Raw genomic sequence first — 17,721 nt, 5'->3', positions numbered from 1 at the left:
TTGCAGTGTTCCTAATGAGAAATATGATGTCCTTAGATTTGTTCCTCTGAAATGTTTTTACTTTTCTGCTGTTTTTAAGATTTTTTCTTTATCACTGATTATGAACAATTTGATTTTTGTGTGTGTGTGTGTGTGTGTGTGTGTGTATTACATACCGTTTAGTTGGCTCTGAGTCCTGGTGACCATATGAATGAGTGTCGTTTACAGTATTCTACCCTCAACAGACCTATCTCTATAGCTTTTTTAATGGAAGTCAATTTATCTCATATTTGGTCTTCTTTTCCTGCTGCCTTCTAGATTACTATATACGCTGATGTAATGTTCTTTATTTTCCTTGTGTTTGGGTTTTGTTGAGCTTCTGAAAGGCAGGTTTCTGGGTAAAAATGCAGGTAGGATGATTGAATTCGTGATGAGAACTTATGGAAGTTCTTTTTAGATTGCTTCAATGTTGTCAGCGAAGTAGAAAGCAAGGTCACTGGTTGAGACTGAGCACAGAGGAAGATATTTTGGGCATGTGAGAAGGTATAAAGTTGTCATCTAGGAGGGTAGGAGAATCAATGGAGCACAAAACCATAATATGGTCTTTAGGTGTCTTTAGGGGCTCACTTAAAATTAGTAATCATGAACTTAAAGCCTGCAGGAGTGTTTTTCTTCTTCCAGTTTCTGCTCCAAAGGTGCAGGCACTTAGAAAGTACAGTATTGGGAGTGCCAGGATTATGGTTTTGCCAAATGTTACAGTAACTCAGAGGGAGACAGGGAGTTGGAGATGTATGTAGAGGATGATTGTATTGATTGACCATTTACTATATTTACATCAAACTTCCTTAATTTTTTGCATCTAGGTGTTGAATAGGTGTATGCTGATCCATATATGGATGTGTCTTCACAGTAGAAAACCGGAGGCTAAAAGAAGTCTTATTAGAGCAAATTAACTCTGTTTTTGAACGAAACCTTAAAGTACTTAAAATTGCCTACCTAGCTATGCCTGTCCTGAGTCCAGCCTCTTAGGGCAGCCTCTCTTACACCAAGCTCCCACTGTTCTCTGAACTCCTGACATAGTGGACTTTTCCCCATCCCTGGCACTTGCCACACACTTTTGCATGAGGCTCTCTTTGTAGGGGTGTTCTACCTTTCCATGGTAGCTTACTCATCCCTGCTTTCCAGCTTTTCCAAAATACATTTCAAATATTCCTATAAGCTTAGTGTTTAGTCAGTATGCCTACTTCTTAGCACTTGTCACAGTTTTAATGACACATTCGTGTCATTGATAGCTGTTTGCTACTATGCAGTTAGCTTCCTCTGGACAAGGACCTTACCTGTTTTTAGACTCCATTGAACCTAGCATAGTCTCTGGTACATTGATAGGTGGTAATAAACATTTAAAAATAAATAGAGGTGAAAGCAAGTAAGTGTGATATGTGAAGCTTGGTGTACAGAGTAATATCTTTCCTTTAGATAATTTACGAGAAACTGGTAATGCTACATGCCTACCCTCAAAATCTTTGCCTGGAACCCTGTACCAGGTACACAGAACGAAGGTAAAACACACAAGAACCTTTGAGTCCCACAGCCCATGCCAGACTTTGGGGGACGCCTGCGCACTGGCCTCCCGGAAATACGCAGGGGAGTGGGGCGGGGCTCCGGTAACCTAGGCAACATCCCGGAAGCGGTGGTCTACGTTAGCCTGTGGCGGGCCCAGCAGTTCTGAAACCTGAGGTTTTTAGTCGTGGTGGAGGCAACAGTCGGAAAACGGCAAGGCAGGTTGTACTGACCCGGCAGAGTCCTGTAGCCCCACCAAGCCTTATTGTTCGTGCTGCAGCGCGGGGGGAAAGGTGACGGCGTCTTTCTGTTCCCTCGGGATCCAAGCACCTGGGTAGAGGATCCTTACTACAGACAGCGCGCCTGCGACTCTGTGTTTTGAGAGTGTATTTGCGTGTCAAGATGCGTTACCTGGGTGTGTTTGTGTCTAGCGCGTGCCCTCTAGGAGCACCCCGAGTGGGAGCCAGTGCACCGCTTTCGGGTACTTCTGTATAGAATTTACAAGGAGTTACAGTCTAGTGGGAGTACGACTACCAAGCGCACTCGGCGACAGAGAGGGTCATTTAAGTCGATTGGATATCTGGTTAGGAAAGGGTTTTGAGGAGGGGCCGCTTGAATGAGTTTTGAGGAGCGAGTCGGAACTAACGCCGTGGAGGTGGGGATGAAAGTCTGAAAGGGTGTTCCAAGCAGAGCGTAAAGAATGGAACTATATATGAAGGTAAAGGTGAGAGCTTTGTGTTAGGATGTGTGGGAGAGGTGTGAGGAGAAAAGACTGGAAAGAAAAGTCAGCTTGGCCACACCGGGGAGAAGGGGACGGGAAGAGAGTATCTGAGTGCTAAGCTGAGTTGGAATCCATTTTGCAGGGAGGAGCTATTAAAATCTTTTGAGCTGTACTTTAGCCCTTTATTTGGGTAGGATTGACAGTGTTTGGAAAGAGGCCTTGTTTCTCCTTGATCAGTTTTCCACTAGCCAGAGTGGATTTTCTAAATCCCATCATAACTCTTTGCTTAAAATCCTTCAGTGGCTTCCAGTAGGTTTTTAGGATAGTGTTCAAGTTGCTGTGGCCACAAGGCCATGATCTGGCCTCTGCTTTTTAAAAAATCCTCATTCTAGCTTCTCATCTTCTCAAATCTTTGTTAGTCAAACTGAACTCACACACTTTGTAAATCCCTGCTCCACACCCAGCATTCTTTCCCCCACTTCTAACTTTTATTCATAGTTTAGCCCTCTGCTTAAACATTTTTTGAGGGAATTCGAGGGAGAAAGTGGCCTTTTCTAGCTATGTAGAGTGAGTTAGGTATTTCAACGACACTGAATTCACTTCCTACGATATGCTATTATTGCAATTACTCGTTTAAGTGTTATCCCATAAACTCTAAGCTCTGCGGACTGTTCTTTCTTGCTGTATCTGGTGCCTTGCTTTTGGCATGTGCTTTCAAAATATTTGTTGAAATAATATGAATGATGAAGTGAGTGAGTGCATGAGTGAAAGGCAGACCAGGAGAAATAATGAAAGCCCAGAAAAAACATGAGTAGTAGAGATGAGGAGGGCACAGATGAGAGGTATTTTCGAGAAAGAATGAATAGCTTCTGGTATCTGGCTATGATACAAGAAGGTTTTAAACTGGAGCAACTAGAAGCATGGTAATTCTATAAGTTCAGCTGAATTCAGCAGACATTTACTGAACAAGCCAATTATATATCAAGAACTAGAGGCTGGCAGGGAGAGGGGCATAGGTAATAAGCTGTATTTTGACTGCTGTATTTGAGATATTTGGGGGATGTATACAGAAGGCAGTTGGAAATGAACTGTTGATGTTTTGAAGAAAGGCGTGAATCCTTAATTTGGAACTCCTTTCACAGTTTGTGTACTCAGTGCATTTATAACTTTACTCAAGGGAGTGGATGAGATCAGTGAGGGAGAATGTGAACTCCCCGTTGGTGAGAGGATCTGAAGTTCTTGGTAATCTAGAAAGTGAGCTCCAGGGGAGCTGGCACCGTATTAGATTTGTTTCCTGTTTTATCTCCAGTGTCCTGCTGGTGTCTGGCATGTGGTAGACTCAAAAACAATTATAGTCTACAGCCATGCTACCCTGAATAAGCCTGATCCCGTCTGATCTCGGAAGCTGAGCAGGGTTGGACCTGGGTAGTACTTGGATGGTAGACTACCATGAAGACCAGGTGCTGTAGGTGTAAAAAAATAAAAATAAAAAAAAGAGATTGTAAACTGACAAGGTCCTTGCAATCTGTGAGGTCAACCAAGGGTTGCCTCGCTTAAAAAATAAAAAAATAAAAAAATTAAAACCCCAAACAATTATAGGATAAAGAGAGGGGGTGTCCAGTGAAAATACAGGGGCACTGGGATGAACTGGGTAAAGATCCTTGATTAGATGGTATGGAGCAGGGACCAATAGAGGCTGCAAACAAAAGGAGAAAAGACTAGGGGAGAAACCAGAAGAAAGAGTATCATGGAAACCAAAGGAGAGGAGACTTCCAGGAGTGGGAGTCTGTAGAGCTGGAAAGGCCTGAGAAATAAGAAGGGACCAATAATTTTAGCAATTAGGAAGCTATTAGTATTTTAGATTTTCTCTAAACAGGCCTAGATTTTCTAGGCTGTGCTGATTTTATTATTAGACTCCTTAGCACTTTATACCATCAGAATATCTCTATAGTCTCACATGCCAGCATGTAAACTATAGCTCCTTTATATCTGGTTTCTATAAGTGGTACACAGTCCCTTTGTTAAGATCACAAAGTCTGATCCTTGGTTAAGAAAAATGTGGTCACCATTATTGGTGATGAAGAGAACACTTCTCAGTGCAAAGATGGTCCTCATGTTATAGAAGCTTGAAGTGTTACTGGGACTTAGTAAACAAAAGTGCTGAAGTATGCCTCTCTTTCAGGAAGTATGCCTCTCTTGTTGGTGAAGGGCAGTCCAGAGATGGAATAGCAGCTTAATTATACCTTTGTGATCTTACTGTAAACAGGTTGAAATTTAGAGTTGGTCAGTCTGTTAGTTTCCTGTGCTGTAAAACAAATCACCATAAACTTAGTGGCTTAAAACAATACTCATTTATATCTCATAATTTCTGTGGGTCAGGAGTTTGGATGTGGTTTAGCTGGGGACTGTGCTTAAGGTCTCACAAAGCTGTGACTGAGGTGTTGGTGGTTTGTATTCTCATCTGGAGGCTCAACTTGGTAAAAGTCTGCTGCCAGGCTTACCTCACTCGGGTTGTTGGCAAAATTCATTTCTCTGTGGCTGTCTGACTGAGGAATCTCGGCCTTTTACTGACTTTCTGCTGGAGGCTACCCACAGTTCTCTGAGTTTCCTGCCACATGGCCCTCTTCATAGGCAGTCATAAACAACATGGCAGTTTGTTTCTTCAAGGCCAGCAGGAGAGAATCTCTTGCTGCTTTGTACGACTTGTATAATATAACGTAATCACATGAATGACATCTCCTCACATTTGACTTATTTTGTTGGATAAAACAAATTATAAGAAAAAATATACCCCCCACCCCACCCCCTGCCCCTGCCAAACCAGTCACAGGTCCTGCCTGAACTCAAGGTTAAGGGATTATACAGTGGCACGACTCATTGAGGGTCATCCCAGCTTTGCTGGGCCAAAGTGAAGTGGAAAAATAAAATAGCAACAGTCGTTTACTCTCTTAGTCCATTTGGGCTGTTATAACAAAATACTAGAGACTGGGTAGTTTATAAACAACGAATAGATTTCTCACAGTTCAGGAGGCTGGGAAATCTATGATCAAGGTGCCAGCATGATCATGTTCTTCCTGGTTCATAGCTGGCACCTTCTTGCTGTCTCTTCCATAGTGAAAGGGACAGGGATCTCTCTAGAGCCTCTTTCATAGAACACTAATCCCATTCATGAGGGCCCAGCCTCCCAAAGGCTCCACTTCTCAAAGGCCTCACCTCCTAAGACCATCCATCATCTTTGGGGGTTGGGATTCAACATAGGAATTTGGAAGGACACATTCAGACCATAGTATATACCTTAGTTTAACTACTGTTTTTGTTTGTTACATTTTCTTATGTGCATGTTGATAACTTCAGATTCACCCAAATAGTACTCATGTATTTGGTCAATTGTTTATATTAATTTTCTTATCACTTTGCTTAAGAAAAGCATTTTTGTTTGGATACACTGTATTTACCATCAGAAGTCACCATTGGTATACAAATAGCTATGATAAAAAATACTGATTTTCATAAATTTTTGATATTGTTTTATTGATAGCCTCATCAATGAAGGAAACAAGTATATGAGCCTTTTAACTGCTTTTGCATACTTCACATTCTTGGTTGATTTTTCAGAATTGAGGCTGGTGGAATTTCAGCCTCTGAATAAGTATATTTTAAATAATGTAACTTGAAATGAATTATTTTATGTGTAACCCAGGCTTATTATAGAAAGTTTAGAAAATATAGAACTGACCAGAGATAACTCAATACTAGTAATGTTTTTTAGAAGTGCATTATATTTAGTCAGTCAGACTTGGTTTTGAGTGTCAGTTCCCAGCTCTGTCCATTATTATTTGTGTGACTTTGAGCAATATACTTAATGTCTCTAAGCCCCATTTCCTCATTTGGGAAAGGAGGTTAATAGTTGTTGTTACTGACATCGTCATCATTAATCCTTATACACAATTTAGTATGTGCTAGACAAGGGTTCTAAGCACCTTATATATTTAATTAGTTCCATTTTCTACTTAGTGGCAAAGCTGGGATGTAAACCCAGACTGTCTGGTTTCAGACTTTTCTCTTAACCACTGTTATCTGAAGAAAGTACATGTTTCATAGGGTTGTGGGATTAAATGTGAAGCTCTTAGCACAGATAAGTGTTTATTAATTATGTATATTGAATCATTGGGAATATACTATACACAGAGTTCTGTATTCAACTTTTTACACTTAAATTTTTATGTATTTTCCTGTTATTGATATTCTTTAATATAATTTTAATAGTGCATAATTCACCAAATAGATTTACTGACATTTTGATTTTTCTGTTTCTGCAGAGTAAAGATCTAAGTGGTTAAAGATACATTAGAAAGCTTTTTTCTAAACAATTGTTATATTTTTTCATTTTTTTTATAACAGCTAATTGAGATATAACTCACATACCATGAAATTTACCTCTCTAAAGTATACAATAGGTTTTTAGTATACAATAGTCTCCCCTAATCCATGGTTTTGCTTTCTGGGTTTCAGTTACCCACGATCAACTATAGTCCGAAAATATTAAATGGAAAACTACAGATAATTTTGGGGAGAGATCACATTCACATAACTTTTATTACAGTATATTAATTGTTCTATTTTATTATTATAGTTGTTAATCTCTTACCATGCCTAATTTATAAATTAAACTTTATCATATATATGTATGTATAGGAAAAGTATGTATAAGGGTTCAGTACTGACCATGGTTTCAAGTAGCCACTGGGAGTCTTGAAATGTATTCCTTTTGGAGAAGGGGGGGCTAGTATATTTACAGAGTTGTGCCATCATCACCACTATCTAATTGTAGAACATTTTCACCACCCCAAAAAGAAATTCCATGTCCATTATCAGTCACTCTCCATTCCCTCCTCCCTCCAGACCCTGCCAGTCACTAATCTGCTTTATGTCTCTATGGATTTGTCTTTCCTGGATATTTCTTATAAATGGAATCATACAATATATGGCCTTTGGTTTCTGGCTTTTTCCTCTTAGTGTAATATTTTCAGGGTTGATCCATGTTATAGCATATATCAGTACTTCATTCCTTATATTGCCAAATAATATTCCATTGTATAGGTATACCATATTTTATTTATCCATTCATCAGTTGGTGGACATTTTAGATGTTTCCATTTTTTGTCTATTAAGAATAATGCTGCTATAACATTCATGTACAAGTTTTTGCATGGACATATGTTTTCAATTCTCTTGGGTATTTACCTAGGACTAGAATTGTTGGTTCACATGGTAACTCTGTGTTTAACTTTTTCAAGAATTGCCGAACTGTTTTCCAAAGAGGCTACACTATTTTACATTTCCAGTAGCAGTATATGAGGATTACAGTTTCTTTAAATTCTCACCAATGCTTGTGATTTTCATCTTTTTCATTATATAAACATTCTATTGGTATGAGGTGGTATCTCATTATGGTTTTGATTTGCATTTCCTTAATGACAAATGATGTTTGAACATCTTTTCATGTATGTATTGGCTCTTTGAAGTATCTTTTTTTTGGAGAGATGTCTATTCAGATTTCTTAGCCCTTTAAAAAATAGATTATTTGTGTTTTTATCGTTGAGTTTTAAGAGTTCTTTATATATTTGGGATACAAGTTCCTTATGAGATATATGATTTGCAAATATTTCCTCTCATTCTTTGGATGTCTTTTTACTTTCTTGATGATGTACTTTAAATCACAGAAGTTTTTAATTTTGAAGGAGTCCCAATTTATTTTTTCATCAGTTGCTTGTGTCATGTCTAAGAAACCATTGCTTAACCCAAGGTTCATGACGATTAATGTTTATATTTTCTTTTAGGTCTTTTCTACTTTTAGCTCTTACGTTTAAGTTAGAGGTCCTACCTCATTCTTATTCAAAAGGATATCCAGTTGTTCCAGCACCATTTATTGAAAAGGCTGTTCTTTCCCCCATTGAATTGCTTCTTGGAATTCTTGTTGAATATAAACTGACCATAAATGTAGTTTGTTTTGGACTTCTTTTTCATTTCATATTTTTAAAATGGTATTTATTTACACCTACAGCATGACCTTCACATTTGGCTAACTCTCTGTCCCTTAGATTTCTTATCTTCAAAACGAGTAATAAATAGTAAATATTTCATGAGGTTATCGTGAGGATTAAAGTGGGTAATATGTGGGAAGAGTTTAGAACAGTACCTGTAGAAAGCACTTAGTATATGTTAGCTAATGCCATCATTACCATCGCCATTGTCATCATCATCACCATCATCACTACCATCACTGGCACCATCATAAAACTTGTGTTATTTTCTAAGTCGTATATGATTTATCTCCTTTGGTGCATTGTAAACCCTGAAATTAGATACTGTGTTTAAAGAGTAAATTTGGTAAGAGTGAGATAGGACAGAAAGCAAAGAGGATTGAGGGTACACACTTGAGAAACACTTGGATTTAGGCATCTTTATTACAGTAGACTAAATGATTTTTAAAAATATGTACTTAAAGAAAATACTGGAGTCTTTGTTTTATGATAATTTTGGAGTAAGGGAGTCAGCTTGAAAGTTCTGTGATTAGGTGTATAAAGATGTTCTAGAATAGGAGTCATGTATATGTGTTGCTTTTTAAAAGCTATATATATAAGTCTTGTAAAATCCTAGTGTTCAGGGACTGAGTCTTTTTCTAATTTTGTGTAATGTTTAGTCCAGTGTCTTTAGCATTCCTATTTTAAGAGTGCTGAACAAATGTTGGCAGTTTTCAAATTCTTGTTTAGTGTTAATAATCACTTCTATTTAGTATTATGTGAAAAATAGACTAGAAATGGTGTTGTAACTCATTTGTTCTCTAAAATTTAGCTACCTTTATTTAAGGTAGGGACATGAGTATCTGGTAGTGATTTGAATGTTAGAATACTTAAAAAAGAACTCCAGTTCTCTTTTGGCCTCCTCCTCTTGTATTCATACTGTTAGCATATGACTGACATTTTTTCTATTAATTGTGAATTTATATAATTGATGAAAAAGTTTTTGATTACTGTCCTGGTGCTCTGCATTCCTAGAGTTTTTAATTAAGCAAATATGTACAAGTTATTGCTTTGAAACCTCTTTTATCATGGTTATCAGTATCAATTTTCTATTAATTGTGAAGTGAAAGAACCAAGTCTTTTGGTAGCCTATTCCTTTTATTATGCTTAAAATTTTCTTCTCATGTTTTAAAATTTATTTTCCTAGATCTCTTTTTCCCTCTCTGGTGATGCTTAATTACTAGTTTTTCTTATATTTTAAAATTTTGATATATTATTACTCCTAGATGTCATTTGTCAGAGTGAACCGTTACTGTCCCCGGGGAGGAGGAAGGAAAGCCCTGAAAGTAAAGAAGAAGAAATCACCAGTGAAGCAAGAATGGGATGTAAGTCTAGGTGGGATGATAAGCAATGTAACATTACTCTGGAGGAATGGCGCTCGTCACTCAGCATGGTGCTCTCAGTGGGGCTCAGCATGTAATAGAGTGGGATGGGTTTCTGGGCATATTACAGCCTAGGTCTTGGAGGAAAGAGCAGAATTTTTGGCGGAGTTGTTTTTAGAATACATGTGTCCAGGCTGTAACCTCTATTTCTTTTGAGGAACTGGAATCTTGAGGGGATGGGGAATGTGTTTTAAAAGCACCTCCCCCGCTTCCCCCAACTCTACTTTGAGAACTCACTGCTTTAAGGCCACTCTAACTACAACCAGTGTCTCTGATGTCTGGATCTTTGTGGTTCTTTTTTAGATTTGCCCATAGCAACCAGTGATACCATAATCATATGAGTGGCATTTTTGGCTGAAAAATTGGGTGATCCTTGCTCTCTTACCCCTCACATTGTTTGTTGCTCACCTCCAAAAGCTGGTTACTTCAGTACAAAGATTGTCTTAAGATACTAAACAAGTCTCAAGTACTTGGGACATGATCCCTGGCTTCTACCCTGAATGCTGCCTGGTATTAACTAAGGGCATTTTTATCTTTTGCAGCCCAGTATTTGGGTTTGGAGCAGGAGACTTTAGGTGCCTGTACTTCCTGTTTTTAGGAGTAACTAGTCAGGGACTAATTTGGATCTCAGGGACTTTTAGATTTGCGACCAACTGTCGTAGCCAGTTATCTTGGACAAACTGATGACCTTTGGAAATGGGACAGGGATTTCTCTGTGTTTAGATTATACATTATACAAACTTCATCTTTTATTATGCTATGTTCTATGCTTAAGGTGTTTGCATGATCACAAACTGAACGTCTCTATAGTGATCACAGTTTATCTTTTAGGAATCTTTAGAAGTGCTTTATTCCATTGAATACAATTTGAAAATTAATAAATTTATCTAATACTCATTTGAATTATATACTACCCTGTTTTGTTCATTGTTTTTATAGTATAATGTATGCGTGCTTGGTGAATTTAGTCTTTATTTTTGGTAAGAGACCTAAAAATAGTTTGTTATTTTCTACAAGACATCTAAAAATTATCCATATTAATGTTGAAATTGAGAATACTGGTTCGTGAAAAGAAAGACTTTTTGATCCCAGGATTTTCAATTCATTTTCAGCCGTTAAAATCCAGTACATACTCACACCTAAATACACATATATGAACAATATCTATTTATAGGTATGATATAACTTTCTGAAGAATGTGAAAAAAGTATGATAATAAGTTTGAATAACAATTTACAATTATTTCAATTTAAATACATTTGTTTTATGTATTATGTAAATATATATTATGTAAAAATATTAAAAAATTTTATTTCAATTTAAAATAGGAATTTTATCTTGCTAAAATGTGATGAATCAAACTCTTTAACTCTTCAAAGAAATATTTTTTGGAGCGTAGCATGCTTAATTAAATATAGTCTTTTAACTGAGAGCCTTCTGGCATGTAAAAAAAAGGTACAGAAAGCTTGAACTAATGAAAGAAGGCTTTTGGAAAAAAGGAAAATGAATTTCATAAAAAAACAAACTGAAACTGATTTCAAACAGTTTTTTTTAACTTAGTCTAAAGAGAATTTTTCCTATAAGAAAATTACACAAAGAAAGTGAATAAACTTTATCTGTCTATCTGTCTATCTAACTATCTGTCTGTCTGTCTATCTATCTATCTATCTATCTATCTATCTATTTATCTATCTATCTATCTTTTTAAATTAAGTTTATTGGGGTAACATTGATTAATACAATTATATAATTTTCAGGTGTACATTATCATTTGACATCTACATATTCTATTGTGTGTTTACCACCCAAAGTCCAGTTTCCTTCAGCTACCATATATTTGATCCCCTTTACCTGCTTCACCCTTCCCCTGCTCCCTTTTTTGACCCCCTTTACCCCATCTACCTACCCCCCGCATACCCTACCCTCTGGTACCACTAGTCTATAGTCCATGTCCATGAGTCTCTGTTTGTTTGTCCTGTTCCTTTGTTGCTTTTAGGTTTATATCTCACATATAGATGATATCATGTGATTTTCAGCTTGTTCTGTCTGGCTTATTTCGCTTAGCATGATTATCTTGAGTTCCATCCATGTTGTCGCAAATAGCAGTATTACATCTCTTCTTATAGCTGAGTAATATTCCATTGTATATATGTACCACAACTTCTTTTGCCAGTCATCTATCATAGGGCATTTTGGTTGCTTCCTTGTCCTGGCTACTGTGAATAATGCTGCTGTGAACATTGGTGTACAAATATCTTTATAGATATGAGTTTTCAAGTCATTGGAGTAAATACCCAGTAGAGGGATTGCTGAATCATATGGTAGATCAATTCTTAGTTTTTTGAGGAACCTCCATACTGTTTTCTATAGTGGCTATACCAGTTTGCAGTCCCATCAGCTGTGTATGAAGATTCCTATTTCAAAAGTAAATAAACTTTAAAATCTTATTTTAAAACACCCATTAAATACTAATATTTGTAAGAATCCTTTCTTTTTTTTAAGGAAAGTTCTTTTTTGCAGAGTACTGTGAATGATTTAACAGTTCATCGGGCAACTCCTGAAGATCTGGTAAGTTTATTATCAAAAGTTAAAATTTATTTAATATTTTATTTGATATTTGGTTTCTAACCTTTAGAAATGAAACCAGAGGCACTTCTTGGAAGTCATTCAGTTATATTTAATCTTGCTTAAGTCTATATAAAATCATAAAACATATCTTCTGTACTTCCTGATTTTACCTAAGAATATTAATTAGCATGTATTAGAATTTCATTAGATAGGTTTGGTTTACAGTTGAAATCTCTCTAGTCCCGTATTGCCCTGTATACATCTATCATCTTTTCCTATCTATAGATATTTTCAGCATTATTTACTATTTCTTCCTGACACAAACATACTAGTCTAGTTAATGTAGTCATTTATTCCTTGAACCAGGGCATCTATATTTCCACATCTGAGCCCCAATTCATGCTATTTTTCTTACTTGGAATAGTTTCCCTACCTTCTTCTCAACCTCTCCAAATCTTACTTTCCTTTCTTATCCTAGTTCAAGTCTTACTTTATTTTTTAAGTTTGTAGTATAGTTTTTATTTTTTTAAAAACAGCTTGATTGTGATATAATTCAACATACCATAAAATCCACTCTTTAAAGTATAAAATTTATTGATTTTTAGTATATTTACAAAGTTAAGCAACCATCATCACATTCTAATTTTAGAACATTTCATCACCCTCCCAAAAGAAACTCTGAATCCATTAACAGTGACTTCCTATGCCCCACCCCCACTCTCTCCCCAAAAATCTCTAGCAACAACTAATCTACTTTATATATGAATATGCCTATTCTGGACATTTGGGTTGTTTCCACTTTTTGACTATGTGGATAATGCTGCTGTGAACATTTATGTACAAGTTTTCGTGTGAACATATGTTCTCAGTTCTTTTATGTATATTCGTGGGAGTAGAATCACTATGTCCTATGATATTTCTATTACTTAACTTTCTGAGGAACTGCCAAATTGTTTTCCAAAGTGGCTGCATCATTTACATTCTCATTAGCATGTATGACAGTTCCGGTTTCTCCACATCTTTTGCCAACACTTGTTATTGTCATCTTTTTGGTTTTAGTTCTCCTAGTGAGTGTAAAGTGGAATCTCATTGTGGTTTTGGTTTGCATTTCTCTAATGACTAATGATGTTGAACAGTTGAACATCTTTTCATGCGCTTAGTGGTCGTTATTGGTTGTAGTATCTTCTTTGGAGAAATGTCTATTTAAAGTTTTTAGTCATTTTAAAATTGAATTATTTGTGTTTTTATTGTCGTAAGAGTTCTTTATATATTCTGGATACAAGTTCCTTATGGGATATATGAATTGCAAATATTTTCTTCCATTCTTTTGGTTGTTTTTTTACTTTCTTGATAATGCCCTTTGAAGTACAAAAATTTTTAATTTTGATGGAGTCCAATTTATTTTTTTCTTTTGTCATTTATACTTTTAGTATCATATCTAAGAAACCATTATTTAACAAGGTTTACAAAGATTTACTTTTAAGAGTTTTATAGTTTTAGCTCTTATGCTTAGGTGTTTGATCCATTTTGAGTTAAATAGTGTATATAGTATGCAGTAGGGTTCCTCTTTCATTTTCTTGCAAATGGATATCCAGTATGCCAAGCACCATTTTTAAAAAAGACTGTTCTTAGTTTGGACTCTTAATTCTATTTCACTGATATATGTCTATCCTTTTGCCAGTACCACACTCTTGATGATTATAACTTTGTAGTAAGTTTGAAGTTCTACTTTTTGAAGCTGCCCAACATTTGGTATCTCTTCTGAACTGTTGTTATACTTAGTACCTCAGTATAAGGCATTGAGTATGTGCCATCTAATGCATATCGTTGATCTTTATATATATATGCCCAGTCTTCCTGGGCAGATTAAGTGCTTTTGAAGGATAGGAACCATATCTTCCATGTCTTTGTGGATCTAGGAATCTTAATCCTGGTAAGCACTCATTAAATGTTCGTTGAGAATAATAATGATGCTCGACTGACTTAATTCTTTTTTAATTATGAAAAATTTCAAACATGTGAAAGCACAGACATATACTGCACTTTCCCATATACTGTTTACTCAGATAAAATGTTATTAAAATTTAACATAATTGCTTCATTTATCATAGTATTTTCTCACTTCACTGAAGCATTTTAAAGCAAGTCCAAGAGAACATATAATTTTGTGCCTACATATTCAGGTTCTATTTTAAAAAGTATAGACATTTGCTTACATATGCAAATGCCACAATGCCATTATCACATCTAACAAAAGTAGTAAGTTTTTGGCATTACCTAATTCCCAATCCGCATTCAAGTTTTCCTGGTTGTCTTAAAAATGTCATCTTCATTTGATTTTTGCTAATCGGAATTGTTTTACATAGTATTTAGTTCTTAATCTCTTAATGAACTGATTTCTTATTTACACGGTGAAAACTCAGCAGTAAATTTTGTCAAATGCCGTACAGATTTTGTTCATATCCATAGTTTTGAATAATAAAGTCAGTATTTGCTTTTTTTCTCTAGCTACCTCAGCGAACTCCTCTCCTTTAACTCTTAAGCTGTGGCTCATATCTCTGCTACTGCTTCAGGAATTCTACTTCCCTGTAGTTTCTCATCTCCAGTGACCCACTCTACCTGCAGCCATCGCAGGGCTGTAAAAACACTGCATTGTTAGTCCTTGGTGGTGGTGTATGAGTATCATGTAATGGGTGTGTCTTTGCCAAAGATGACTCAGTGAGTTTTGTACCTTTTACATTGTGCTCAGTCATTAAGGTTGTGTGTGTGTGTGTGTGTGTGTGTGTGTGTGTGTGTGTGTGTGTAGTACACGTACACATATAGGTAACTGAAAAGTTTCATAAAACAATTTAATAAAACAATTTACTATGTGTAATGTGTCAAAATATTTTCTATTTTCTATTCTATTTTATTTAAAATACATTGGTTTTGACCCACGAATTGATTTTTACAACTCATTAAATGAGTCCTAGCATATATTTTGAAAAATACTAGTTTATTGGATAGTTTAGTACAAAGGAAATAGAAATTAATATACTTTTCATTTCATCTTTTAGCTAGGTCTAGTAGTTCTAGATACTTTTTACATCTTTTTTGAAAATTTAGAAGACTGAAAACTTTGGCTATGCCTATAAATAAATATACATATGTTGAACCAGAAAAAATAAAAAAAGATGAAAGTATATTTGGTGGTCCTACCATCTGAAAGGCAATTTCTTTGTTCCTGACACATTCTTTAATAGTCTTTTTTTCTGTATAGATACGTCGTCATGAAATACACAAGTCAAAGAATAGGTCATTAGTACACTGGGAACTCCAAGAAAAAGCTTTGAAGAGAAAATGGAAGAAGCAGAAACCGGAAATTTCTAATCTTGAGAAAAGGAGATTGTCTATCATGAAGGAGGTAACGCTAAACTGCTATTTTTAGAGTTAGAAAGACAAGAGATAATTTCTCTTTTCCCTCAAATCTGATTGATTTTGGAGAGATTCCAGTAATGACTGCAGCCTTATTCAATGATCTACACATGGACTTGGAAAAATGCAGCAGTGACATTTAGAATCTAGTTTCGTGGTTTGAATTCCTGCCCTACAACTTACTAGCTATGTGACCTTTAACAAGTTATAACTTCTCAGCCTGAATTTTCTTATCTTTAAAATGGGACTAACACTATTTGCCTGATTATACTGTTATGAGATTTCTACAGTGATTAGCACAGTCCTTGGCACGTAATTAGTGCATTATAGTATATATAAGCTGCTATAATTATTTTTCTCAGTTCATATGCAGTGCTGTTACATCACTTTGCAAAAAATGTTGTGTGTTTGTCCAGCAAGTTAGTTAGTAAGCCACTTGTTTTTGGCTTAATCTTATACCAGATGTAGGGTGTTCGGACAAGTAATCAGAAGTGTCCAAATAAACAATATGGGAAATAAGAGAAAGCTATGGCAAAAAACTCTTCTTTTTCTTGGGCTGAAATCATTGTGAAAGAAATGTGCTTAGTGTTGCTTCTTGTTCGGTGTTGAAGCTTATGCCATTTGGCTGTCTGGGTGATCTTTCAAGGCAGCTTTAAATCACATTCTGTCTTGAGGAATTCATTAGGCTTCTTAGTGAAATGTGAAAGTCTTGATCTTATAAATCATCAGGAAGAATTATATTTACCAAATAAATGTTTACATGAGCTTTAAAAAAAGAACAGTGGATTAAGAAAGAATGGTTCCTTACAGATAAGTATCTTTTGGTGATCTTGAATAAGTCACGTACATTTAAATGTTATATGGTAATTCTCAGTGAAAGGCCTATGAACATACATCTGGCCAGGAAAAAAGGCACCCTCTTTGGGGTGACTCTTTTGTTTCCCTTCCCTATTTACTCCTGCTCATGTTCTGAATTTCTTATGCAAGTAATAGATGTGGTAGAAGTATAGATTAACAGAAGAGTGGTGAGAAACGATGAGTGAAATTTCTCTGCTTTCTTTCTATAGTGCCACTTCCTCAGGCTCTAGTGTTTCTCAACCCTGACTACACATTAGAATTGTTCATGGTGAGAACTTCTTTTAAAAAATAAGTATATCTGGACCCAAATTCGTCTATACTCAGATATTCTGATTTAGCAGACCTGGGATGTGGCCTACTTAGATGTTTTTTAGACAATTCCTATGTAATTTAAATATGTTGCCAGTGTTAAGAACCTCTGCCATTAGTAGGGTTCAGGTATTTCCACTTAATGATGTATCTTGGAGGTTATTCCATGTCAGTACTTAGCAACCTACCTTTTCTTTTTAATGGCCAGGTAGTATACAGATGTACCACAGTATTTAAATATTTATCTAGTGCTTTATTGATGGACATTTAGGTTGTGTGTTAAAGTATACTTTAAGCTTCTGGAAAAAACAAAAGACCCCAAAATAGAATGATTTAAATAAAATAGAAATCTATTTCTCTCACTAAACAGTTCAGAGGTAAATGGTAGTTGGTAGTGGCTCTGTCTGCATTTTATATGTCTTTCATTACATGACTTCCAGTACAGAATAGCTGTTTCAGCTTCCTTTAGCTGTTTCCCAGCCAGAAGGAAGCAGGACTGGCTTATATCCTATTGGTCAAAAATATATCACATGACCATTCTTACCTGCTTGAATGGTTGGGAAATCTAGCTATGTACTTAGCTAAAACCTGGGAGTTCTGCTGTTAAAGAGAAAATGGAAAGAAAGAATATTAGCAGATAAGTAGCAGTGTCTGCCACCTACAGATGGTTTCTACCCTTGCCACTATAAATAACGAATATCCTTGAATATGTTTTTGGGTACATGTATATTTGTAGGATAAATTCTTAAAAGTAGAATTACTGAGTCAAGAGATATGCTCATCTATTATTTCAGTGTTGCTAAATTTGTAACGACTCTGTTAAGGGATGTGATGTGAGCAAATGAAG

General features: G+C 35.9%; 1 protein-coding gene and 1 pseudogene across 17 annotated transcripts in view; both read left to right on the top strand.

Moving 5' to 3' along the window:
- The first annotated feature begins 1,644 nt into the window (after positions 1-1,644).
- Positions 1,645-17,721, top strand: part of SPICE1 (spindle and centriole associated protein 1) — a 58,735-nt gene continuing 42,658 nt past the window's right edge. Inside the window, exons 1-4 of one of the 17 annotated variants that reach the window (XM_039843019.1) lie at positions 1,645-1,757; positions 9,570-9,668; positions 12,246-12,293; positions 15,553-15,696. In XM_039843019.1, coding sequence (XP_039698953.1) covers positions 9,570-9,668; positions 12,246-12,293; positions 15,553-15,696 — 291 coding nt within the window. In that variant the 5' untranslated portion in view covers positions 1,645-1,757. Of the gene's footprint in view, positions 1,874-2,031; positions 2,264-9,569; positions 9,669-12,099; positions 12,151-12,227; positions 12,294-15,552; positions 15,697-17,721 lie in introns of those variants that run through there. The other 16 variants (XM_039843015.1, XM_039843020.1, XM_039843016.1 and 13 more) reach the window with 16 other exon arrangements.
- On the top strand, positions 3,615-3,732 carry LOC120586855 (uncharacterized; annotated as a pseudogene).

The sequence above is a fragment of the Pteropus medius genome, unplaced genomic scaffold (assembly GCF_902729225.1).
Source record: "Pteropus medius unplaced genomic scaffold, Ma_sr-lr_union100, whole genome shotgun sequence".
NCBI lineage: Eukaryota > Metazoa > Chordata > Mammalia > Chiroptera > Pteropodidae > Pteropus > Pteropus medius.
This window is presented reverse-complemented; position numbering and strand designations above follow the sequence as displayed.